Source organism: Saccostrea cucullata, unplaced genomic scaffold, assembly GCF_032062105.1.
Source record: "Saccostrea cucullata isolate Sc308-1 unplaced genomic scaffold, CSIRO_AGI_Scuc_v1 ctg1234, whole genome shotgun sequence".
Taxonomy (NCBI): Eukaryota; Metazoa; Mollusca; class Bivalvia; order Ostreida; family Ostreidae; genus Saccostrea; species Saccostrea cuccullata.
The window spans coordinates 14,103-41,306 of NW_026926064.1; the positions used below are offsets into that span (position 1 = coordinate 14,103).

Sequence of the window (27,204 nt, forward strand, 5' to 3'; positions counted from 1 at the left end):
TGCTTCCACATTAGTTTCATCTTTCCTGACCCAGTGGTTCTTGAGAAGATTTTTAAAACATGCCACCAAATTTTCACTATATCTTAATTATCTCCCCTTGAAAGAGGGTGTGGCCCTTCACTTGAACAGACTTAAATCCCCTTCACCCAAGGATGCTTTGTGGGATGTTTGGTTGAAATTGGTGCAGTGGTTCTTGAGAAGAAGTCGAAAATGTGAAAAGTTCACAGACAGACAGATGGACACTGGACAAAATGTATGATCAGAAAAGCTCACTTGAGCTTCAGCTCAGGTGAGCTGATAAAATGCTTGGTACAAGATAGTTAAAGTGCTTGAATTTTTAATTTATCTTAAAAGTGGTTATTCAGGGAAAAGTGAGAGATTGTCAGTGGGCAAAGATATTAAAATCTCTCAGGCAAAGGAATTCAGAGTTACAGTAAATGGAAAAGGAAAAAAAGAGATACTTCACTGTAAACACACAAATTCAAACAATGCAAATTGTCAGAGAAAAGAGTAGACAAGAGCAATGGATACACAGTTGAACAGATTTAAAGAAAGACAGTACCAAGATGAAAAAGAGTTTTCCCAGCATACTTTCAAGATTCTGGTGCAGTGAACTGGGAAGTTTTACATGTAAGTAGAGAAGGAGCTTAGAACAGTCAATCAATACACACAAAGGGCTCAGAGCAATCAATATATACACTCTGTTACCTCCTAGCAGTGGTAAACTATGGAAGCAGTCCTTTTTGGGAGTTCCCCTTCGAGCTATAAATAACAGTTTCAACATTCTCACTACTTCTGAGCATGACAGTACTGTTTAATGCTTATCAATTTCAATATACTCTGTACTTAAAGCAATGATGTCATTATTACTTAAAAATTAATGTATGGAAAATGACAAAAGGAAATGCAGTATTTCATATCACACTTAATATAAGTTGATGTATTACTTTCTATACATTTATTACTCTCTATAAGTGGTAATGATTTCATGTATTACTCTATATACGTGGTAATGGTTTCATGTATTACATTCTATATGTGGTAATGTATAATTTTAAATATTTCTAAGCTCTATATATGCATTAAAATATCGGTTTTTCGTAAAATGTATTGCACTCTCTATAGGGTTTGTGGTAATGATTTGGCAGTGTTTATACTCTTCTATATGTGGTAATGAATTTATGTATTGGCTCTCTATATATGGTAATTTGTTTTCATGTAATACTATTATATATGTATATGTGAGAATGATTTCATGTATTACATTCTATATGAAAGGTAAGAATGCACGTGCGATTGTATTACTTTCTATTATGTGTTTAATGATTTTATGTATTGCACCAAACTCTCTATATATGGTAATGATTTCATGTAGTTACATTCTATCCTATGTGATTATGACTTTATCAAGTTAATACTGTACATGTAACTCAACTTATCACTTGGACGTCAAACGCATTGATAGAGTTACGTACAATCGAACAGAATTTTTTTAAACAAAACCACTGTGAGCCATTTATGATTTTTATATCTCTTTTTCTGATAAATAAATTGGACTTCAAAAAATGTTAGATTAAATTTCGTCGGGCAAAATTAATCGTCGTGAACTGTTTTATTTCAATGTTTTACAGTTATCAATTAAATTGTTCATATTTATAGACTTTTAAGTCGCCGCGAATAAAAGTTGGTTTAAAAATTGTATTACTCTATATACGTGGTAATGATTTCATGTGTTACTCTCTATATGTGGTAATGATTTCATGTATTACTCTCTATATGTCGTAATGATTTCATGTATTACATTCTATATGTGGTAAGAATTCATGTATTACATTCTATATGTGGTAATGATTTTATGTATTACTCTCTATATGTGGTAATGATTTCATGTATTACTCTCTATATGTGGTAGGAATTCATGTATTACATTCTATATGTGGTAATGATTTTATGTAATACTCTCTATATGTGGTAATGGTTTCATGTGTTACATTCTATATGTGGTAATGATTTCATGTATTGCTTTCTATATGTGGTAATGGTTTCATGTTTTACATTCTATATGTGGTAATGATTTCATGCATTACTCTCTATATGTGGTAATGATTTCATGTATTACATTCTATATGTGATTATGATTTCATATATTACATTCTATATGTGGTAATTGTTTCATGTATTACATTCTATATGTGGTAATGATTTTATGTATTACTCTCTATATGTGGTAATGATTTCATGTATTACTCTCTATATGTGGTAATGATTTTATGTATTACTCTCTATATGTGGTAATGATTTCATGTATTACTCTCTATATGTGGTAATGATTTCATGTAATACATTCTACATGTATATGTGGTAATGATTTCATGTGTTACTTTCTATATATGGTAATAATTTCATGTAATTATTTCTATATGTGGTAATAATTTCATGTATATGTGGTAATGATTTTATGTATTACTCTCTATATGTGGCAATGATTTTATGTATTACTCTCTATATGTGGTAATGATTTCATGTATTACATTCTATATGTGGTAATGATTTCATGTATTACTCTCTATATGTGGTAATGATTTTATGTATTATTCTCTATATATGGTAATGATTTCATGTAATACATTCTACATGTATATGTGGTAATGATTTCATGTATTACATTCTATATGTGGTAATGATTTCATGTATTACTCTCTATATGTGGTAATGATTTCATGTATTACTCTCTATATGTGGTAATGATTTCATGTATTACATTCTATATGTGGTAATGATTTCATGTATTACTCTCTATATGTGGTAATGATTTCATGTATTACTCTCTATATGTGGTAATGATTTCATGTATTACTCTCTATATGTGGTAATGATGTCATGTATTACTTTTTATATGTGGTAATGATTTCATGTAATACATTCTACATGTATATGTGGTAATGATTTCATGTATTACTCTCTATATGTGGTAATGATTTCATGTATTACTCTCTATATGTGGTAATGATTTCATGTAATATCTTCTATATGTAATAATAATTTCATGTATTTATGTGGTAATGATTTCCTGTATTAATTACTCTCTATATGTGGTTATAATTTCATGTATAACCTTCTATATGTAGTAATGATTTCATGTTCTATATGTAGTAATGATTTCATGTACATGCATTACTCTCTATATTCGGTAATGATATTATGCATTCCTATCGATATGTAGTAATGATTTTATGCATTACTTTCTTATTTCTGGTAATGATATTATGCATTCCTTTCTATATGTGGTAATGATGTCATGTATTACTTTTTATATGTTGTAATGATTTCATGTAATACATTTATCCATTTAGAACAATTTTTTATTTAATATATTATACTTTATAAAATTTCCTCTCTGATTTCTGCATTCCTTTCTATATGCGGTAATGATTTTGTGTATTTATATAATTTTTTATATGTGGTAATGATTTCGAGTATTACATGTACCCCTTCTAAATGTGGTGATGATTTCATGCACTACCTTCTTAATATTTCTGGTAATGATTTCATGTATTACCTTCTATATGTGGTAAGCTATGGGTGTGGTTGGCAGTTTGGCATTCATCCTGGACTATATAAAAAGCATTTCCCATAAGCACAAATTCCACATTAGAGAAACTTTTACCAAACTAAATTTTGAAAACTTTGAATTTCGTACATGTATTGATATAGTACAATTAACTTTCAAATTTTAATTAAACCTTAAAACCGTTTAATATATTATTTTAGATGAACGGTTGACAAAACATTTGGTTGGTGTAACTACAGTACAAGGCACTACTCAATATCATATGTGACAAACAAAGGGGAAATAACTTGTGTAGGATTAGGTAAAACTAGGTTCAAGATAAAATCTAATACTCTGTACACACACTAAAGATTCATGAAAAGAAATTCCCTGTTCAATTAAAAGTCCTACAGTCTTTCCTTCAGCAATCAACTAATTTGCAAAATAATGAATTAATCTAATAAAGAATGAATGCTTTCTGAAAAGAAATGATTTTTATGAAAAAAGAAATATCAGTTTTGAGACAGAAGAAGGAAAGAAAAAGGAAATTAAAACAAAAAATTAGTATCTTATACCTGGACAAAGAATTTGGAAAAAATATTGTATTGTTCAAAGTTATCTCTCTTAATATATAGAGTTATTCCCCATTTAAGAACTTAAAGATATACCATCAATTAAATTGTTAGATAAAACATATATATTCTCTTACTAGTGACAGCTAGAAAAGCTTTATGTTTTTCTTTATATTTTTTTGTATCCCAAGTTTTGATTTTGATTGATACTACATCTGATGCCATTTTAACAGAGGTTTTAATTAACATATTGGTGGACACTGCATTTACGGTATTTTACTTTATGATCTCAAAACAACTTATATTGTACCAAAGCTCTGGAAAAAAAATTACTAAACACACTTAATCAAAAACTGAGGAAATTCAACATGCAAGGGCAAAACATATTTGATTCTGCACGGTCTCTGTGGTCATCTGGGTATAATTTCACAACAAAACAATCATAGGTCTGGACATGCCTTGGTTTTCATTCTCCAGAGTTAAGGACTGTGACAAGAAGTGTACACTCTATTGTACAGGCATGCCAACTGTCACACATGACTGAACCCGTGTACACTAACGATCACCACGGCGTGCACCAGGAGGGAGGGGGGGGGCACTAATAGCTAGTTTACCTTTCACCTCCTCCAAATCAACCTCTGGGGTAGTCACACTTTGTGACAAAATTTGTTGACTTTGTGCAACTTTCTTTTTATGCTTGGTACCTTTAGATTCTCTTTTTTCTCTTCTTTTTTCATGAAAGCTTGTGTAGTCTAGGTCAAATACTCCTGCAAAAATCAAAAGTTAATTTCAAATCCATGTTTTTTTTAAGTTTTGTAACAAGGAAATTGCAAACATGAATGTATTTTTTTTGTGGAAATGTGACTGACTGAATTAAAAAGACCCAATTTAACTGGCTTGCCTAATTGAAAAGACACAGTTTTAACTGGCTTACACCTGAATGAAATACAACCAATGTAACTGGCTTACACCTGAATGAAATAGACCCAATGTTACTGGCTTTCACCTTAATGAAATAGAGTCATTGTAACTGGCTTACACCTTTATGAAATACACCCAATGAAACTGGCTTAAACCCTAATGAAATAAACCTAATGTAACTGGCTTACACCTTAATGAAATACAACCAATGTAACTGACTTACACCTAAATGAAATAGACCCAATGTAACTGACTTACACTTGAATGAAATAGACCCAATGTAACTGGCTTACACCTTTATGAAATAGACCCAATGTAACTGACTTACACTTGAATGAAATAGACCCAATGTAACTGACTTACACTTGAATGAAATAGACCCTATGTTACTGGCTTTCACCTTAATGAAATAGACCCAATGTAACTGGCTAACACCTTTATGAAATAAACCCAATGTAACTAGCTTACACCTTAATGAAATAGACCCAATGTTACTGGCTTTCACCTAAATGAAATAGAGTCATTGTAACTGGCTTACACCTTTATGAAATACACCCAATGTAACTGGCTTACACCCTAATGAAATAAACCCAATATAACTGGCTAACACCTTAATGAAATAAACCCAATGTAACTGACTTACAGTCCTTAATGAAATAGGCCAAATTTAACTGACTTACACCTGAATGAAAGAGAGTCAATGTAACTGGTTTACATCCTAATGAAATAGACCCAATGTAAATGGTCTACACCTTAATGAAATAGAGCCAATGTAACTGGCTTACACCCTAATGAAATAGACCCAATGTAACTGGCTAACACCTTAATGAAATAGACCCAATGTAACTGACTTACACCCTAATGAAAGAGAGTCAATGTAACTGGCTTACACCCTAATGAAATAGACCCAATGTAACTGACTTACAACCTTATGAAACAGAGCCAATGTAACTGACTTACACCTGAGTGAAATAGAGCCAATGTAACTGACTTCCACCTGAATGAAATAGACCCAATGTAACTGATTTACACCTGAATGAAATAGACCGAATGTGACTGACTTACACCCTAATGAAATAGACCCAATGTAACTGACTTACATTCTAATGAAATATAACTAATTTACCTTTATCTTTCCTTTTATTGTCCATCATCATGTTAAACATGGCTGACAGTTCATCACATTTACTTTCATGAACAGTTTTCTCCACTTGCTCCTTATTCATTTCCATCATTTCTGATAACTCATCAATTACCTGCAACAAAATCAAACTCCATTCATAGACAGTATCAGTAGCTATTGTACACTACACAACAATAATGTAGGGGGTTATCATTGTTAGTATAAAGCATCTATCAAAAGTATTGTGCAAGTTGAATAACTAACACTGCATTGTTATTGTTTGCTGATACATTTTTTCAAGGAGGCATTCATGAACATACTAATTGTCTAGTGCTAACATTCAGCTACCTTCACTCTTCAATATGGTTAGTACACTATTAGAAAGTCACATTTAGAAAGGAATATAGTTTTAGGAATATAAAATCATAGGAGAGAGCTATATACACGTAGACGTACAAAAGAGGAAAGTTAATTAGGGACTGGCATTCAAAAATCATGTTACATAGCACTACTATTTAATAAAAGTCGTGAAAATGGGGGAAAATGTTTACAATACCATGGATGGATTTAAATTCAATTATCATTACATGTCTCAGCACCTGTAGGCCTCACATCCCTCACAGATATACTGTAGCTTAACCCATACCTGAACTTTTTCCGAAAAGAATTCCTTAAAATTCTTTTATTAAATAATGTACACTTTAAATTTAATATAAACTTTATCATAAACTATTCAGATCAATTTGTCTATTTCTTTACAGAAATTATCTGTTACATTCCTTCATTCATCATCCAATCATTTATTTCAATGTCTATAAATTTCCCTCATAAATATCTTGTGCTACAAGCAAATCTGTATTATGACTTGTCAGTGAACTTATATGTAAATTCAAGAGAAAACCTTAAAGCTAAATATATTAAAAATAGTGATTGTGGTTTGTGAAGAAAAAAAATTGTCAAGGTTATCAAACTTGCAATATTTTAGAAAAATAAATAAGAGTTCTAAATAATTACTAAAAGAATATTAAAATATTTGAATTAGTGTCTCTTATAATAATAAAGGTGCTTATAAAGCAATTCTGTGAAATATCTTTTAATTAAAATAATTCTTCTTGAAAATTCAAATGTATAATACTTCAAAAATTGAAAAAGATCACATCAGAAAGTTTGCAAAATTATGTAGTCTGACACTCATAACACACAGATGAAAAATTCAGTTTTTTTTAAAAGTATAGCTGTAAAAGTACAGTCACTGAGCTTTGGAAATGCTTGGCTGTTATTTTAATACCCCTCCCTTTTGAATTAATTTTCTGGTGTGATCTTTCATGTTTTACAAAATAACATACAATTATAGTTTCATGCTTTCAAGCTTGAAAATATCCATGTTACAGTTAATCTAAATATAAGGAAGACAAACAATCAAAAGCAAAATAGCTACTTTACATATAAAAGTAAGGGCAGCCAAGCATTTTCAGAGCCCATGCAAAGACTTAATAGCCAATGTTATAGTGAGTCAAGCCATTTCCAGAGTCAGCAGAGGAAAATCTTGAAATATTTTGTAAAATATTTTGAAAACAGAAGAAAACCTGAAATAAAACTTCTCACTTCTTTTTTTTTTAGCTATATGTGCTGCTTATCAAGAGTAAGACTGAAATACAGTGCCATTCATAAAATATCAAATAAAGAAGGTTTGTTAAAATCATGTGCTTAACTTGATAATGAGAGACTTGAAAGATCTTCATGAAAGTATAAGTTGACACAAAATACAGGAATATGGTTGCACTATTTTTACCTCATTTTCTAACTCTTCTAAAATGGCTTCCTGATTGTCCAAGAAAAGAATGGGGTATGTGAAGATTCAAGATTGACATAACATATCTCAAACCCATTGGATTACATATATATCTCATAATAAATTTTACAAACGGTATACATGGTAAATCTATCCATACAACTTCACAATAGGTAATGTGCAAAATATACATAATCGAATCTTTCAAAAGACACCCTCTTTGCATTTAGGTAATAGCTAGTTGAATTGAATCACTTTATCACTAAACAAATTTATTGTATACATGTATGTACTTGAATAAAATAATCCTAAATTCAGTGTATAACATCACAATTAATGGTACATGATGTCTGGTATTATGATACGACCATTTCATTTTTGAAAAGTGAAACTTTTAATTTCTGATGAAGAATGTTTTTCCAGTCTCAGCGTCTCAGGTCCGTCTGACAAAAAACACTTGAATGTACAGTCAAACGTCAAGATCTCAAACTAGATGGGGTATCAAGCTCCTGGGGTTAAAAATCATGAAGAGCAAGATGTGTGTGTGAAACACTGATGCCCCCTTGGTATCATGGCAGTATGAGATGTCATATGAGGCTCGCATATGACATCTCATACTGCCACAATGAAAGATTTTCAAAGTATGTCAAACTCCAAGGTCAATCTCCAAGGTCAAGGTCATAAACTGTTGGTACCCAAAGATAGGTATCATCATAAAGAATATATACATTGTATATGCATATGAAAGCCCTCACCTCAAATGTTAAGAAGTTACATTAAGCCATGGTTAATTTTTTTTTAAATAGTAAGGTTAAACTCCAAATTCAAATCATCATGAGAAAGATGCACCATTATGCACAAATATGGGACGTTTTGATTAAAATTCAACATTTTTATAATTTATTCAAAAACAATACTTGAAAATCACAGAATGAAATTTGTCATTACCTGGGACTTGAGCAGTTTGTCCCTGGGAAAGGCATGAAATGGGTAGAAAGGCATTTTGGCATCACAAGTCACCCAGGGGTGAATCTCTACATCCATCAGAGGCAGACGATGACTGGGGTTAGGCTCCAACAGCTTACACAGTAACTGCTTTAGTTCTGTATCAAAAAATTGAAGAATTAAACTGGCAGCTTATTTTGTTACATCTGTTAACATTTTTATTCAGACTATTACTGTACTTATTCCTTATACTGAGATTTTAAGTAAAGTTTGAGGCTTCTAAACAGAAATAAATTTCTTAGCATTTGATTTGATATAGAACTTGATATTTCTCATTTTAGGACCAACTGTGACAATCAAAGTTTTTGGAGTATATATACTCTTCTGTCCATTTATAAACATGACTGATCTCGACATCTCAGAGCTATCTCTCTCTCACCTTCACTGAGATTACACATCTCCTTGAGTTGAACCTCCGTGACCCCTTTTTCCACCTGTTGGAGAAGTTTTTGTCTCCTGTACTGATCGGTGTATGGTGTTGTGAATGGAAGTTTCCCTATCACCATTGCATAAGTTATGACACCTCTGTACAAGATAACAATTTCTAGTGACCAAAATGCAGAATCAAAACTTAGTACATGTATATAGAATTTTATCATCAAATTTTATAGTGATGGTTATACTATCGGTTATTAATAATTTTGAACTTAACTTTGTTTATGTTTTAATAAAATTTAACTATTGAGTAATACATCCATGAATAAAGGCAAAACATTTTTCTTTTAGTCTTGGATCATTTGAATTCTGCAACAGAACAATTAAGATCTGATTTACATTGCCCAAACATCCACTTCTGGTCCGTACTTGTCGGATGGGTGGAACAGTTCGGGGGCGGCGTACTCTAAAGATCCACACCTCGTCTTCATCAGCTCATCCTTGTTAAATGTATTACTAAGTCCAAAATCTGATGGAATAAACCAAAACAGAAATAAATACAAAATTCATAAAAATCTCTATTTTATTATAAATTATTAAAATTAGTCTTAAATTAAAGTACAGTTTATTCCATTTTAATCAGTGAAATATATTGTAATTAATTTATCAATTGATTCAAATTATTATCATTTTAACAAAAGTGTTATTTTCAAAGAGCAAAACTATTTTTTCCTTCATAAAGAATAAGTCATCTTCACATTGACTTAATTACAACCAATAATCCACAATTCTCCAATTGTCTTTTGAATGAAGACACACACTAGCCTGACCAGACAAATTATAGGCAATAGGAGTAAAGGGAATAAACAAAGAGTATTCTAGTAAGACATTGAATTTACTTCATTTGTGAGAAAGAATTTTTTTCAATTTTTTCGCTAGTGTTCCACTTTTCCACTGATAATTGAATTTGCAGAGGATTGCCTCCCTTAGACCATAATCTGCTGCTTAGCACTTGAAATCCCCCTCGGAATTTAATTATAAAGACAACCAATGACAATGCACAGGTGTGCATATTCTAAAGTTTCTTCAAAATTTAACCTTACCGGTAATCTAAAGTTAGAAAATTTTTAACAAATAAACTTGTGTATACCAACCATTTAATTAAGATACACTGCAATGTATCAGAGTTATCTTCCTTAGACCATATTCTTCATTTCTTCAGGTGCAACACATTATGTAATTTTATTTTTGCTCTAGCTTCATACAAACAAATCTTTAATGCCCTCAGAGTTTATCAAAGAAGAAAAATAATAGAGAACCCTTGTGGTTTGATATTCAATAAACAGATGTTAAATCAAGTTGGATGTTGCAACAAATTAGAGGTCTTCCCATGGCAGCAGTATGCAGACAAGCCTTTCTGGGGGATTATCAATCAATTGGGCCCACAGTGCCATCACAGATGGAGTTCTACTGATAAACAGAACCTTTCATCTGTAGGTCAAAGTAGGGTAGCTCAACACTATCATACTAACAAAACTTTCTGGACCCCCAAATATTAGTGAGAGCTGGCCATCAATACTCAATCACCGTATTTCAGCCATTTCCTCTCTCCAGATATGCTCCTTCATTTAGATTGGAGATTAATTGTCCACAGAGGTTCAAATTAAGGTCACCTACCCCACCCATAACATCTGATGCTAGAACGACTTTTTCCCTTTATAAAACCACTCTTTCCATTCATCATATCCCAGCTAATCTTTTCTGACAGGTATACTTTCATCATCTTTTGCTTTCTTCACGACTTCAATCTATATTCCTGACAAAAAACCCTGCAAGATGTCTGCATAATATTGCAATAAAGTCAAATTATGTATCATCTGCAGATTTTACAGTTGGCAGGAACACTTTATTGATGAAATGATTCCGTTTATTCAGGAATCGGTTCAGCAGCCAGCCCGGTGGGGTCCCAATGTCAATCTGGGCCTATACAAGTCATACCTGATGTAGAGTCAGGGTCTCATACCAGAATTACGGCCTATTGGGGAATTACTCCCATAATAAATAATTCCAACATGTCAGAATCAATTATTGATTTGTATACTGACAGCATGTTTCTATAAACATCCAGTGGAGATATTTTGGTCCTATCAATGTTTATATATCCAGTTTCTTCAGTGATTTGAGACAATGTAATTAGTATCGAGACTGTGTGTGTTTAGGATTATGAGCTGCAGGCAGTTCACGGACCTGACTCTGACAAGTTACCAAGATTCCAATCAGCTACTCCATTGTCAGTTTTATAAATGGAGTAGGAGTCTGTGAATGCAAAAAATGCAATACAACTCAAAAATAACGAAATATTTCACTTCCACTCTACATTATACATGTATCATACTTCCAAACATCATGTGGATATAAATACAAGTGACTGGCCTTGAGAACAAATTTCAGCTGGAAAAATTTTAAGTGCAAAGCACCTGCACCTAATTAGAAGTGAGAGCAAATTCTAGTGTATTTGGTGTCCCCAGAAAATGATGAATTTAGAGACTAAGCCCGGTAAAATATAACTGTCCCCTTAATTTAGTTGCCTACAAGTAATCAAGCAATGCTGTAAGAGAAGTATTCCATTCTGCTAACTGGTCAGAAACTGTCTGTCAACTCTGTTAGGGCAAATGTAAAGAGGTTAATATTCTGTGTCCATTCGAAGAAGTCTACAAAGCATAAAAAAGTGATTCACAACAAATGTTCATGAATTCAAAGCTATACAGGTCCCTCAGAAGAAGCAAAATCTCAAGAGGTTTGTTTATCATGGGGAAGACTGAAAATGTAATTAAACACCTTAACAGCATCAAGGGGGAGAAAAGCAAGAAAACTTAAAAAGCATTTCTAGCTGACTGACTGACCTTAGGGTCAAGCATACACCAAAGGTCACTCAGGTAATCCCTGTGGATAGGTGTCATTGCTATGCTAATGCCTAACCCTCCCTCCCTCCATTCAGATGTCTGATAAATTACAGGGAACCCTCTAGTATTCTATTGGGGCTTACACGATTGGGGGCATTCATTGGTGAGGGAACTGGTAGGACTTGGTCCATAAAATTATCAATTATCCTGCCACAGTCCCCTGTCCATCTGTCAGTGGACATTAAAACAGGACCAGTCAATGACCCTAGTCCCCGGTCCGTTAACATGCTGGGCAAGTCAAAGCAATCAAGTCAAGGTACAATATGATTAAACCCTGTTACTTTGGTGGAGATCATCCATGCTTAATGATATAAAATCTTGAAATGCCTAAAATTTAATAAGGTAATTACTTTATAAAGGTGTATGTTAAATAACATTAACAGAAATTCCCCTAAAAATTAGCATGTTAAAAAATTTTTTTTTGTTTGGATGAATCTTATTAACCTTGACCTTCTAAGAATATGTCACCTTGACCTAATTTGCATAATTTTCTTTATATTGTGTATAATACCTTTAATGGCTTATGAATATAAAAGTTCATAGAAGGAAGCACATTTGGTAAACCCAAGATAAGAGATATCTTTGAGATGTGGACCAGGCTAACTTCCTCAAACCTCAAATTACGTCAATCAAGATAATGTCTGTATCTAGGCAATGCTGCACCAAGCCTTAAAGTCGTCCACACAAGTACTTACCAACTATTTTGATATTCTTTTTCTTCTCATCCAACATGATGTTTTCCATTTTTAAATCCCTACAAAAAGAAAAACAGAAACTTGCTTTCATATATGTTTAATTGTTTATTGCATGTCAAGTCCTTTCTTCCTCTGATCAATGGGGGGTGGATAAGGGGAAAAATCAATGATGTTTTAATGCGGGTAGATATTTTGTCCTGAAAATGAGGAGCCAAGATACGGGTATATAAAACTGTGCTGAGGAGATAAGTTTTTGGTAGATATATAGATAAAGAAACTCCTGTCAGACTTAGAATTCCAAGATTAATGTTGTCTTATCAGCTGATGGATCTCCAGGGAATAAGACAACTTTGCTAATTGAATAGAGTTATCTCCCTTTGAACACATTATAAGCCATTGCCCCGATACTGGTTCATGATTAATATGCTTTCTAACGAATCATTTTTCTTAATTATGCAAGGAAAAATACATAACAAACAAATCACCAGAACATCAGTCAGAATTTGTCTGACTGGTCATTTGCTTGAACTTTATTTGCCACACAGGTATGCTATTGAACTTCAAAGGTTATTGTTACAAAGTTAACAAACAATAATTTATGGTCCCTGACCATTTCGAATCAGGACAGTTTGATGATTTATTTCTTTGAAGAATGGAAGGCTTGAACCCTGTTCAGGATTTTCACCTCAAAACAAACATAAGCCTGTTAACTGAAGCAAATGTTTGATTAAAAACAGATTTTTATGCATTTTTAAATACTTGAAAATGTACAAAAATCTCTTTTTGATTCAATAATTGGAGAGAGGTTTTGGAAGAATTTGTCAGCAGTGACTCTGAGGGTGCATGCACACATAACTCCTATGTTGAGCATATATTTTGACTTATAAATCCTCATAATTTTAAGTTCATAAAAATAAGATTCAGGTTCTTACAGGTGTTTTTTCCCTAGACGTATTTTGTTTCTCAAATTCATGACACATTTTGGCAGATTCATTTTTGATACACAAATCTGCTCTTTGCTTCCTTGAAATTGGCATATTCAAATAAAAAATATTATGTAATTGCCAAAATCTGACTGAAAAAATTAAATAATCATGCAAGTAAAAAAAGGGAGCATACAAATTGATCAATTCGGTTCAAATTAAGACATTTTATAATAGTGCAAGATGCTAGCAGTGTTTGGCATTTAGTAATAAACGATGCCAACATTTAATGAGCAGATATTATTGCAGATAGCATCCTAATAGCTAAACCTATAAATTTATACTGTAGTATACATATAAACCAGTCAAATAAATCTGATTTTTTTATTCCTTGGGAGCCAAACTCAATCCCAGGATTTGGGTTTTCTTATTACAAGGTAGATCCCTCTTTTTCGGTCTTTTATGCACAAGACTTGCATGAGAATGGCCTGTTTTCTGTGGTTACATCACTGTAAACCACATTGGTAAATTCAGCAACTTGGAGCCTTTTAATCTACTTTTCATGAACTAAGGGCTTATGCAACAAGATAAATGCAGTCTTTGGTTCTATTTTGATTGAGTAATCAATACAGGACTTTCTCTCTGTGTCTGAAATATTACATGTAGTGGTCTAATGTCTCTTTACATAGGATTACTTTAACTGAAAAATATCCTACAAAAGTTCATACTTAAAGATAAACAACATTCAAGAACCATTCTGCTTTTAACTTTTTTTTTCATGGTTCTTCATCTCACAGAGAAAAAAAATCTTCTAAGCGGGTTTAGCTGTTTCAATCTGTTCTTTATCAAATTAACTTACACTGTTTTCGAGAGATATTGACATTTAGGAGGAGTCGCATTTACTTTGATTATGGCTGTATGTATGGTACATAAAAATGTAGACCAAAGTGAAAATCTGGCATTATAAGACAGACATATGGAGACAGGCAGTTTATTGCAAAAGCAGGATCTGTTGAGTTTAACCACAGCAATGAGGACATGTACACTTTGTAATGTTGTAGCAACTACATTAATTTCTCTGGATGGGGAAACAGCAAGCTTACCAAAAATGAATAGCAGATTTAGAGAAAAAAACGTTCTTAATTAAATGTTGGGGAGAGAAAAGTGCTCAAGTTCTTTTAATGTAGGAGTTCTAAACTGATTTTAAAAAAATACTGGGGAGTTCTTTAATGAAAGTTTGCTAAACTCTTCTTACTGCAAAGACAAACATGCAGTGATTTCTAGAAAACCAAACAGACAGACAGACAAAATTTTTTGCAGACAATAACTGCTGAATCACCAGCACCCTCAGTAGCCACAGGGGTCATGGGGTCAAATCTACACATACTGACCAACCATAAAGTCAGGGTCGGAGACATCAGCAAATGACAGCTTACATTTTTATCATTTCATTGGTTTGGAAGTTAACAGGGGGTTCAAATTCCCCATTCCACCATTAATCAGTGACAAACATTGGTCAAGTGTCCAGCCCTTAATTCAATCGGAGGGTAATTGACATTTGATATTTACATGGTAAAAGCGATAGGTATGGGGTCCTCAAACTTTGATTACCCCCAATAACCATACAATAAATGTCGCCCTTCTCAGGCCTTAATGAGCTCTGATTACTACCTGTCAAAGGCTCAAGTTTTTAATTTAACTTTCACCTTTCACTTATTTTAAAGCTTTGTGGATGATTCCACCATAAACACCTCTCCTTTATGGCTATATAATGAACAAAATTAAACTAATCAATGAATCCCAAAGTGATAGTACTCAGGAAATATAAAAATCACTGCTCACAGAATCTAATTAATGCCAATACATTTTATATAAAAATTTTATACAAAGAGTGAGTTGTTGATGATTAAGTTTACAATTCAAATTGAGAATGTTTGCACTGCCCCCTGGTGAAAAAGTGTATAATTTTGTGAGACAACAAATAAAAAATGTCTTAAAATTCATGCTCAGATTGTCCTGCCTTCTAAAAACTTCAACAACATTTTTTTGAGCTTCACATGATCACTGACAGGTATCTAACATTACATCAATCAGATTTCTGCTGTCAATCTTACCGATTTATTACCAGTACAATATGCAATAAAGCTTTGAAAGTGTACACTTTTTATTCTTCATTCACGACATTGATTTTTTTTTTTTTAACATTTAAGTTAGCTGGAAAGATAAGACGTCAGCAAGACTTTGTTGTTAGTTCTATTCTTAAATGATAATTAATATTTATCTTTCATATCTAGATACTATTTTAAGGGTTTTAAGTCTCTTTATAGAGCAACATATAATGGTTGACACTTAAAAACATTATGTTTTCGACTTGAAAATATATAAAATTACTTGTGGTTGTCTGCCCAAAATAAAAGAGTAAATGTCAAAAGAAATCACATAATTGCCAACATTTTAAAGTTTTGTTAAAAAAATATATTTTTTCAAAAAAAAAAGAAAAAGAAAATACAACAATGTCAAAACATGTTAGGTACATGCATGTCTGAGACATGTGTGCAGCTTGCTTTTATTTTGAAGTGAATTTAAATCACCAGAAAAAAGATGATGTAGGCATTATTTCTGATCAATGTAATCTAGACACCTTTACAAGATGATAGATAATATATGAGCAATCAGGACTTCTAAACACCCAGGTAATGCAGATCTGCACAAAATAACAAAATACAAAAGTACTTCAAAACATGCCTAAACATATGCATTATACTGAGGGTTAGACAGGAAACACCAAACTTATCACAATTTTCTTTTTGCGGTTTCTTAAAAACAAAGCCATGTAAAAATAACAATGCAATAGACCCCTCCCATAAAAGAATTTTAATCTACAGTTTATGTAATCCCAAAGTGTATCTACTCCAACAATCATCTAATGCCTCCGAATGAGTTTTTATTAGGGACCATTGAGCCCATTATATATCTGGGGGATTAATAACGCAAGATGTTCATCAGTTTTTGAAGGAAAATAAATGGAGAGGAAAAAGCAGCATTCAACTTGTAACAGTCATTATAGTATTTTATCTACCGATTGTGAAGAATATTGCACCTGGCCTTCCACAAAATAATTGCAACAAACGAGTTTGAACGAAAAATTCATTATCTCGTGTCTGTTGTGTCTCAACAGTATACTTCCCAATATGCCATTTTTATCTTCCTCATTTTATTTATTGGGGGAAAAAACTGCTAATGCAGAGTTGTTCCAATCATTTTAGAATATACCTCAAAGTATTAAATTCTATAAACAAAACAGTAGAATGCAGAACACAGTCATTTCTTCCCAGTAGGTAAGAGAGGAACAGATTGGAAAAGCAACATCAAAGCCAACTGAGTTTTTTTTTAAGTTGACTTCTGTTTAAATAATATTAGAAAAAGCAAAAACACAGCTTCTGTTGTTTTTATTTAATTAGTGGAAAGGCCGATAGGAACTGATATCCAAAAGCATCTGATTCAATATCAATCAATATACCCCAGCCTTGATTGGGTCATTAGGCTACTGAAGTCAGAGATAAACACTCTCCCTTATCACCAGAACCTTTCCCTTACAAATTTGATAGATCTGACTCAAGACATTTAACAGGAATTATGATTGAGATTTGGGGGGTGTAAGGCCAGCTCTGCTGGGAATTACATTAAATCAACAGCACATTAGCCCCATTGAGGTAGCAGCTTCATACATGGTTCAACACAAGGACAGAATGTCGTACTCTCCTGACTGGGGGGTTAGACCACCTCTTTACCCTTTCTTATGGAGCAGCATCTTTTCCTGTATTTCATCAGCATATCTTATAGTAATTTGATTATAATTCAATTAAAATTTCTGTCAACCATCAAGTGCCAGCAAGCACCATGAAATGGAGTCTAGCACATGTCAAGTGTTGGGCTTCTGACTGATACCATCGGTGGTTGATTACTTTTACAGATAGTACATCTACATGTGTATTGCTGCCATTCCTCTGTACAATTCTAGGTTATTCTAACCAACACCCAGAAACTGAAGCAATCAGCCTTTGACACAAATTATTAGAACACAGAAGAAGGCCACGACTCCACTGTGCAGTGCAAGAAAATTAGGTTATCAGAACCTAGTGCATTGTTCAATATTTTTTATTTTCTAACATGTTATATAGTCTGTCTGATTCTATTTTTTTCCTGCTGCAGATGTGTGAAGATAGGCACTGAGAATAAATATCTTTTTCAAGAGTTCTTGTCAGCCTACTTTTTGTTTTGTCTTCCTCAGCAACATTTGAGACTATATGTCAATTTTCTGGTGAGTAAGGTCAAGAGGGCAAAGCTAGAAGGTACAGGGAAATAAACAACTTCACACATCAAAGTACATAAAAGTAAAAGGACTAGCCTGTCTGGAGACTATAAAGTGTACTTATAATGGTTATACCAGTGAGTAGCAGTGATGACACATAAATATTACTCTGATTGGAAAAAGTCATCAACTAAAGAAACAAATACATATTTTTAACCATAGGCCAAAATTTCACAAAAAGATCTTTCATTATGATTGTATGAAAACTTTCTGGTAACTATGAGACAGAAGCTGTGTCTCATCTTGGCCTGCTACCGATTCCAGCAGCTGACACAAAGGTCAAAGGAAGCAGTGTTTTGGGGGAAAAGGATCACACACATAATAAATAAACATTCTGAAACCCCCAATCAGTTTGACATATCCCCCCAGTGGGTTAAGCACATTAACAGTGCCATTCATCTTCATCATCAGCTTCCTCCAAGTAGAACGGATCATGAGCTTATCTGACCTGCTTACATTTTCTATTACCAGTATTTGTGGGCAACATTTAAGGGGGGGGGGGGGCATTGCAAACCAAGGCTTTGAAACTTACTTGACTTGGAAGTGCTTTCCCTGTCTTTTGGCAAACTTCTTGAACTTGAGCATTTAAAAAGTTCAGAGCTCAAAAATAGTACCTTTCAAATGACAATCCAAAAGGCCATGGATTCAAAAATAACTAGTTAAAACTGTTTTTTCAAGTGACATTATTTGCTCAGTTTCTTTTTTCAATGATATTTCAAAAACCTTTATATTGAAGGAAACCATTGTATGAGTAGGAAATGATTTAAATTTATTACAGTTACAATCATATTCTTTCCAGTAATGGGGGACTAGGACAAATGGGGTTGCACAAAGTGGATTTAATTTTCCATAATAGGCATTCAGAATTTTCAAAAGGTATCTGCCAGAGGTTTAAGAAGTACTTGTTCAATTAAAATATTAAATTTTATTTCAACACTTGAAATTGATGAAATTGGCAAACTGGGATGGATCTTACACCCTGCTGTCAAGTAGTTTGTCTTTAATCTTAAAAATAGGTGAGAACTGTAATGGGTTCATTCTCCCTTTTAAATTCTGATCTCACTGACTTTTAATTTCCACAATTAATTCTAAGAGCTATAGGAATGATACACCATGGAATGCAAGGAGCCAGCTAATATCCCAGATTGTGTTAATCCTCCCAAAGACCACTTATCAATTTCAAACAACTCCAATTGTTTGAATGACAAAAGATACCAGTTTGTCACTTACAAGGTATACATAAACGTCAACAAATTATGAGCCGGATTTGGTTATGGACTATATCTACACCTCAACACCAAAGATCTTGCAGATTTAGTCTAAAGCTTTTGGCTGGTCATCATTATTAAAGGACATTTAATCTGTATTATCTATGATAGAGGCTCAGCTAACCAAATATTTTGGGTATATTACAAGCAAAACTCAAAAGATTCTATCTCAAATATCTTTGGGGTATAGTTCGATTTCAATGGATAGAAAAATAACCTGCTTTTTTCAAAGTTCATGTCAGATACGAATACTTAGGAAAGGATTTCCTCTGGTAATCTTTTAAAAGGAAAAGCAATACACATTTATTTGCTGATTGATAAAGATTTTATTGATAAAACTGTCGTGCACTTAAAGGCGATTTTGTGATTACTTATAAATAGGATGAAATTTTGACATGTGATCTGAAGTCTTCTTATGTCATGGCTGATAAAAGATTAATTAGTTCCCTTTAGCCTTCAACATAGACATAAGTTGAAATGTTCCAAAGCAATGTTGCAATTAATTTTTATCCAATTATACATTGGTGTTGTTACAATTAACAAGTGTTAACGAGAGGTCAACATCTATTCCTCGACTGCAGCTAGTTGTTACCTAAAGCTCCGTCAAGTGCAAAAACCATTATGAACCTAGTTGAACCGATTTCTAAGTAAACTCCTTAATTTTGGAAAATTAACTAATTTCTGTCCTTTTCATATTTATTTTCTGGTGCCAAAGACAATAAGAATTCCCATTTTCTGATTTGTAGAATAAATTTACCTAACCTTGACTGCTAAACATCAAACAAAGATTAATCTATCTTCACTGGCTAATATCTGAACTTTATGAAGGGCAAATTAGTGATAACTTTCGGGAAAAGCTGGTGGTATATTTTGTATCTAGGAATTATTATAAAAGGGCAGAAAACTATTTAGTCATAGTATCTCCAGAAAACAAGCTAAAGATGAAGCTCTATTTCAAAATAAATGTTTTCAATAAAGGTCAAAGCCAATGTATATAATGTTATCAGATAGCCCATGTGTCGAGAAGGCTACAGGCTAATGTGAGTATAAATTGATATGGCATCAAAACCTGGCTTAAATCAGCTCTATTTATTATTTTACATTAGATTTCTACAGTAGCATCATAAGCAGTTGTGAATCAGGACAATCAGAAATCACTGCTATCAAACAGAGAGAGAAAGATAGGGAAAGGAGAGAAAATAAGAGAATGATGGAACATTAACTCAATTTTTTTTAAGCATATCAAAAAATCCAGCACTTTGAAAATAAAATAGGTCATACTTCAAAAAAAAAAATAGGACAAAGTGAGAAATCTTCTGCTGTGAGCTGTTAGTTCTGCAATGAAGCGATTCACGAGGGTATGCATTAACTGAATCAATATGAATACATGTATACATGCAGTCATTTACAATGCATAGAAATGTTTTAAAACTTAATTTACTTCTTTATTTGGGTTTAATGTGTACTACTGTACTTTTATTTGAGTGCAGATTTTCAAGCTATGATAAGACTCCTTTTTTTTTTTTTTGCCCTTTATACTATTTGTCCTTAGCTTAAAAAGCTAATATCTTTTTTTTTCATATCAAAAGTCACAGAAGGGTAATAAAGATTTATGTTGCCACAAAAAATTGTATTATATTAAAATGTCCAGACGAAACAAGCAGATTAAGAAAAGTGCCAAGTCCTCAACTGGTTTTTATCTACCGGAAACATCAAATCAGTTATACACACATATATACTTAATATGTTAAATCTTAGTCATTTAAATGGAAAGATTAAAAATAAAAAATTAAACATATATATGTGCTTTGTGATTCTGTAACAGTCCAAAATCTGATGCAATTTGTACTTTGATTAAAATTAACAGCAATAGTTGCTCCCGCCAAATTTCTGGTGACACTTATAAGTGTATTTACTTATTGACTACATGAGCCTTTTTTGACTCTTCAGTCTATCTCCTTTGTTAAAAATTACAAAGGGTCTATATATGACACTGGCTTAAATCTTCATTCACATCTAACTAAAAGGATGAGTCAAATTTGTATACAATTTATAATGATTTGGTTTTTGACACTTGAGTTAACATAGGACATTAACAAATGCAGGAGTTAAAGCAATATAATTCCTCATAAAATGGAATGAAAGGTTTTGAATACACCAGTTTAGCTCTAGGTGATGGCCAACCTCTACTTTTAGCTCTCAGAGCCTTCTAATCACGGTCCGCAGCCACCCCCTCTCCCAATAACCACCCTATCCAGTCTTATTTCTGTCCGTCATCCAACTTAATGATTTCAAATTAATTACAGCTAAGTATTTCAACTTTGTGACCACAATAGGGTATCTACCTACTTCAAAGGTAAACTTTTTATTGGAATGAAGAGCTGGATTTAAATCTAAGGTCCACCTTGGGGTTATAGGAAGGTCGAGCGGTGCGGTTTATTACTGTAACTTGACACTCATAATCCTAACTTCTATGTACCTCTAAAGCCACTGAAAGTTACCCTGAGCATGGGAAGATACACAAATATACAGTAAAAGCTCTTCATTCCTAATTCTATAATTTGCATAATTAGTTTTTATCTGGACATTGCGTGTGGTCATTCTCCCTTTCATTTGGAACATGTATGAAATTATATAGCTATAGTTGCAGCAGTTACAGCCCATCAATCAATTTTTTTTGCAATGTTCCATTTGAAGAAGAAGTGTAAAAAAAGTATTTTTGATAAATCCTTAAATGATTCATTTTTTTCTATTTATTATGTTTTCTTTTGCACATATGTATTGCATTCAAGTGTACGAATGTGTCCACCATCTTTGTATCTGCTTGTACCTCAAACAAAATGATATCAATTAAGTGAAAAAAATTCCAGACTTTGGTAGATTTCCATTATTTCAAATTAGCAGAACAAAATTTGAGGAATTTCATGAACGAGAGCTATTGCTGGATCAACAAACACAATGCTTTAGAATCAATTGGCCAATTATTTCTTATCATTGCACCTGATTTACCACAATTGTGTTTCACTCAATGCTTCTAGAAATGACTTTGAAACCTTATATGTAACTAAATACACAAAGTCTTTTATATCATTAACAATTTAAAGTAATTTATAATGTACATCATCTAATGCCCCATCCATTTACAGTTAATAATATGGAATACTTTAATTTGTTCATGGATTTTGAAAAATATGAAGACATCATTAAACTGTCAGAGGAGATAATGATGCACTGATAGAAAAATTAAGTGCAAATTTTTTTCTCCCAAAAAGTGAAATTTGATACTTCCACATTACAGAATTAAATAATTTAAAAATCAGCAATGTAATTTTTCATTGTAACTGACAGTTCTCAATCATTACTTATCTTGATCAAAGCCTAACCTACGATGTCGACCAGACATTTACAGAAACAACATTGCTTCTCTAAGATTTGTTATGACCTGCTAGAAAAAGTTTTAAATATATAATCTCAGTACATAATTATCCTAGACTTCTTCCTGTGAAAAATTATTCCCCGTTTATCAAGTTATGATAGCAGGTGTCCAAAATAAAGTCCAAGTGTTTGTAAGACTTATCTTAGTATTGTATAGATCTAAGTCAAAGACACAATGACCTATCTCTGGACTATAAAGAGGGGGGATGACCAGGCAAACAAACAAGGATTGGCAGCAATATAATAAACACTGCCCCTCTCCTCTACCATCTAATAGTCCCTACTAAAACCCACAACAAACAAACATCGGCTCTGATGGGACTAACAAGCTGATGTGAAACATTCCATTGCGACTGAGGAGGCCAAATCAAATTTCACTGAAAAAAGAATTAAGATTTATCCCCCTTTAACTGCTTTCTGCCTGCCCATTTTTTTTTAAGCAGCAAGGAAAAATCATGGTGCTTTGCATAACAGCACTTAACTACTTTTAAATTAAAATATTTGCTGATTGTTGAAAAACATGTCAACAAAGATTAGGCAGCCACGATATGTAGCTTCCTTGCTGCATGTGAAGCCACTGGAACAGCCAAGCCTGCTCTTCATCATTCTGAGCTGTCAATATTTCTTCTACTGAAGTACACACTTAATTTGTTGAATTACTCAGAAAAATGTAGTCAAAAGTGTGGAGTTTTTTTTTTTTTTCAAGTACAAGTTTAAAAATAAATGTTTAAATTCAACTTTGTAGGGGTTGTTAAACTTGTCATAGTAAAATAGTAACCTTTTAAAATGAATTCTAGTTTTCTATAACATTAGGTGGTTTATTAGTGTGTTGCCCTGAACTGCACCTGTGTATCTGACTTATAAGCTGTCTGCAATGTAGTTTTTATTCTTTATTGAAAAGAGATTTGTTAACTTAGAAGAAACTAGAACTAGGAGAGCTAAGTTCATTGACTGCAGCATTTTTTTCTTTGCTTGCTTTGGGTGGTGATGGTACAAATGGTTAAAGCAGTACCACGTAATTATACAGCTACCGTAAAGTATATATAACTTTTGTATTCATTTCTACGATTGAATTTTCCTCCAACTTTGTGATGTGCACTGGGTAGTTCAATAATTAGAGAGCACAGCTCCTCAAAAGTAAACATTAATTTCTAATAACTGACATTTTTGTTCAGACACTAAATGTTAGTTTTTGCAAAAAATGTGTCAATCATTAATTTTTAATGACACAATGTCTTTCTTTTTTTTTGACAGTTACTCCTGGCTTGAATATCAGAAGGTAAATCAAATCTTGTTCTTACAGATTCAAGTGTCAATAAATGATTAAGATGCCTAGCACTACATTACCATCTTCTTTAAAGTTTGAAGTAGTCAATTTATAGATTGTAAATATACTAGAAAGGTTTATAATTGCTCTTTGTGGAAAATTCAAATTTCTGATTTATTTATCTGTTGGTCCTCAATTTTATGGCTAATCTCCTCTTCTGCTGCCGAGAAATGAACGGTTTTTATGCTTTTAGTGCAGTGTATCATAAATGACATTGGACTATCATTTTACTGGGCAAATTAGCCCATAACAAATCACTTGGACTCCTAAAACTATTGATTTGTAAGTTACTCTGTGGGAGATAATGTTTGGAATTGCACCGTGTCTCTAGCTACATCAGGACCAAGTATTATTCTGCCATATGCCACATTTTTTACCAAATGACAAAATGATAGCATCGATTCCCTCATGACTAGGAGCACACCAAACCCTGGAAAATTCAGATGATTTGGCACTTTGGAAATGTTGATCTGGGTGACAGAGGACATCTGCCTGCACAATGGTGGTTCTATGTGCAGTAGCGGACAAAAATTTCAACATTTCATCCATCACATCTCATCTTACATGCTACATATCTAGTAATTACTGCATTACCCAATACACCTTTTGCAGTTGACAATACCAGCTTTGTTTTGTAGGGTCATAATAGACCTTCACAATCCGTGAACAACATGTCAATTTTCAGTTCCCTATGTAATATTGCCTTTACATTACATGCTTGCCGGAATTTGAGTATACAAGTCATTTGTGATAGCAGTTGTAACAAGTCCCCCATTATTTGAGTGCATCTCAATGCCCCCATCTCTGATCTTACCAAGTTACATATATGTAAAGAGTATAATATAGACACATGCACTTTGTAGAAACTCTGATACAGGGATTTAACCCAAGAAAAGAATAGAAGATCTGTGTAAAATATGTACCCACCCTCTTATGTTGTGTATCAGATACGTAAAAATACTATAGTTCCTAGACATAGACAAATGAAGGCAAGTTGACCACGAAAAGTTAAAATATTATATGTCATATTTAATATTTTTTGAAAAAAGTCATTAGAAATGATATAACATAGATGGTGCACAATCAGCAATTGGTCAAAGAAAAAATGTCACAGTGGCTGCCTATTCAGTTTACCTAAATGACTATGATGTACGTATCTTAAAATTATTGAGGTTGACAAATATTCGCTATGGCAGTTAAAGGCATTAATCCATTTCCTGTATCTTTCTTTATCACACGATGGAAGGACCATATCAAATATGGATTTCCTAGACCATAGATCCATCTTAATTCAAATTTTTAATACCCCACAACTTCCTGCAATCTCTTTGTGGAAAAAGTTTTGTTTACACAGAGACCTTAAGTAACATGTTCTCCTAGCACAGGAGGCATAAAATCACACAGCAAATCAATCTAAAATATACATCATGTTTACAGCAAGGCTTTTACATTATAGAGTACTTCTATCAAGTTTAATAGATGTCAGAGATACAGAGAACTGGAAGCTAAGTCCCATAAACTATCAATCAAACGACATTGTTATCTCTTTATTGCTGTGTCAAGTTCATTTTCTACTCATTATCCCAACAAATATAAAACAAGTTCTACTTATACAACTTCATCATTTGCAAAGAAAGAAGAAAAAAGATTGAGCTAACAAAACAGAAGCCACTGACTTTATCTGTAATGTTGGGTGATTAATCTTACTTGATTAAAGCTGGTCAAAGGGATTCATTATCTCAATACAGACAATTTAACTTCATAAAAAATAAAGACTGAATTATTGCAGACAAGGCTAGATTTCTGAAATTTCAGTCAATTGTTTTCTTATACAGTGTAATTGTAATGCATCATATATTTTCTTAGTCAGTTTCTTTAATTATTTTTTCTCAAATATCAAAAAATCTGTATGGGACTTATCTACCAGATATTCTAGACTGCCTTAGAAGTGACTTTAAAGATGTTAAACAATGAAATGAAAAATAAATTAGACTCCTGTGCTTTATCTACTTTCGCTTGCCGCTCTGGGGTCATTCAGAGCCTAGAAGAGATTATGGATTTTCAAGGACCTTTGATCAAGTCATGAAAACCTTAAACAAGAATTTCAAACTTCCCCCTTAATACCCGATAATACAGTCACAGGCCAAGCTTGCATGAGAAACCTTTTTTTTACCTGTAAATTTTGCAGACAATTTTTTTAAAAAATTTTACACAGGGCGGTCAGGTTCTAGCAATAAGTTGTGGAGATTTCTGTCACATTTTAATCAAAGTTTCTCACTTTATTTAGTTAGATTAAAGCCCCTTGACACTCATTTGTATCACATGTAGAAAAAACAAATATTTGTGGTGTCACTGTCCAAAGCCAATCAATTCAGGCAAGACAGTCAAATACCTTTTGTTTTTTATTTACTCTCTTGGTCTATTTTTTTTCTTGAATGAACTTACACAAACCTGAATAAATATCAAAAGAATTTACATGGTTCCCCATTCAATGACAAGCAGGAAATGCTGACAGAGAGTTTTTATCTCTGGGGAGAGGTGTCTTTGGGGACCTTAACAAATATAGTCAATAAGTCTGTAGAAGAATAATGCCTATTCTCTGCAATATTTTTGGGGCTGGAAAATTATCACTAAATCTATGCTCAGAATTTATTAGAATATTTTTCAAAAATCTGTAAACTATTTTGAAAGTTTATATATTTATAATGAGTGCAGAGAAGGCAAAGGGCACCTGAAAGTCTTCTGTCTGGATTGATCCACTTGAAGTTTCTTGAAGGAGACAAGATTCCAAAAATGTGTAGATAAAATGCACTTAGAGTCATGCTGCAAATAAATACAATGAAAACTTCTTTACTTTGCATGTAAAGGTGTTAAAATAAATTG

General features: G+C 32.8%; 1 protein-coding gene across 1 annotated transcript in view; it reads right to left on the reverse strand.

Moving 5' to 3' along the window:
• Positions 1–27,204, reverse strand: part of LOC134270577 (hormonally up-regulated neu tumor-associated kinase homolog A-like) — a gene marked incomplete at its 3' end in the record, with an annotated part of 69,661 nt that overhangs the window by 13,958 nt on the left and 28,499 nt on the right. Inside the window, exons 4-12 of the mRNA XM_062752810.1 lie at positions 12,997–13,055; positions 9,738–9,867; positions 9,343–9,488; positions 8,907–9,061; positions 7,959–7,988; positions 6,170–6,299; positions 4,827–4,889; positions 3,560–3,613; positions 709–762 (exon numbers count right to left, since the gene is read on the reverse strand). Of these exons, the coding sequence (XP_062608794.1) occupies positions 709–762; positions 3,560–3,613; positions 4,827–4,889; positions 6,170–6,299; positions 7,959–7,988; positions 8,907–9,061; positions 9,343–9,488; positions 9,738–9,867; positions 12,997–13,055 (821 nt within the window). The remainder of the gene's footprint in view (positions 1–708; positions 763–3,559; positions 3,614–4,826; positions 4,890–6,169; positions 6,300–7,958; positions 7,989–8,906; positions 9,062–9,342; positions 9,489–9,737; positions 9,868–12,996; positions 13,056–27,204) is intronic.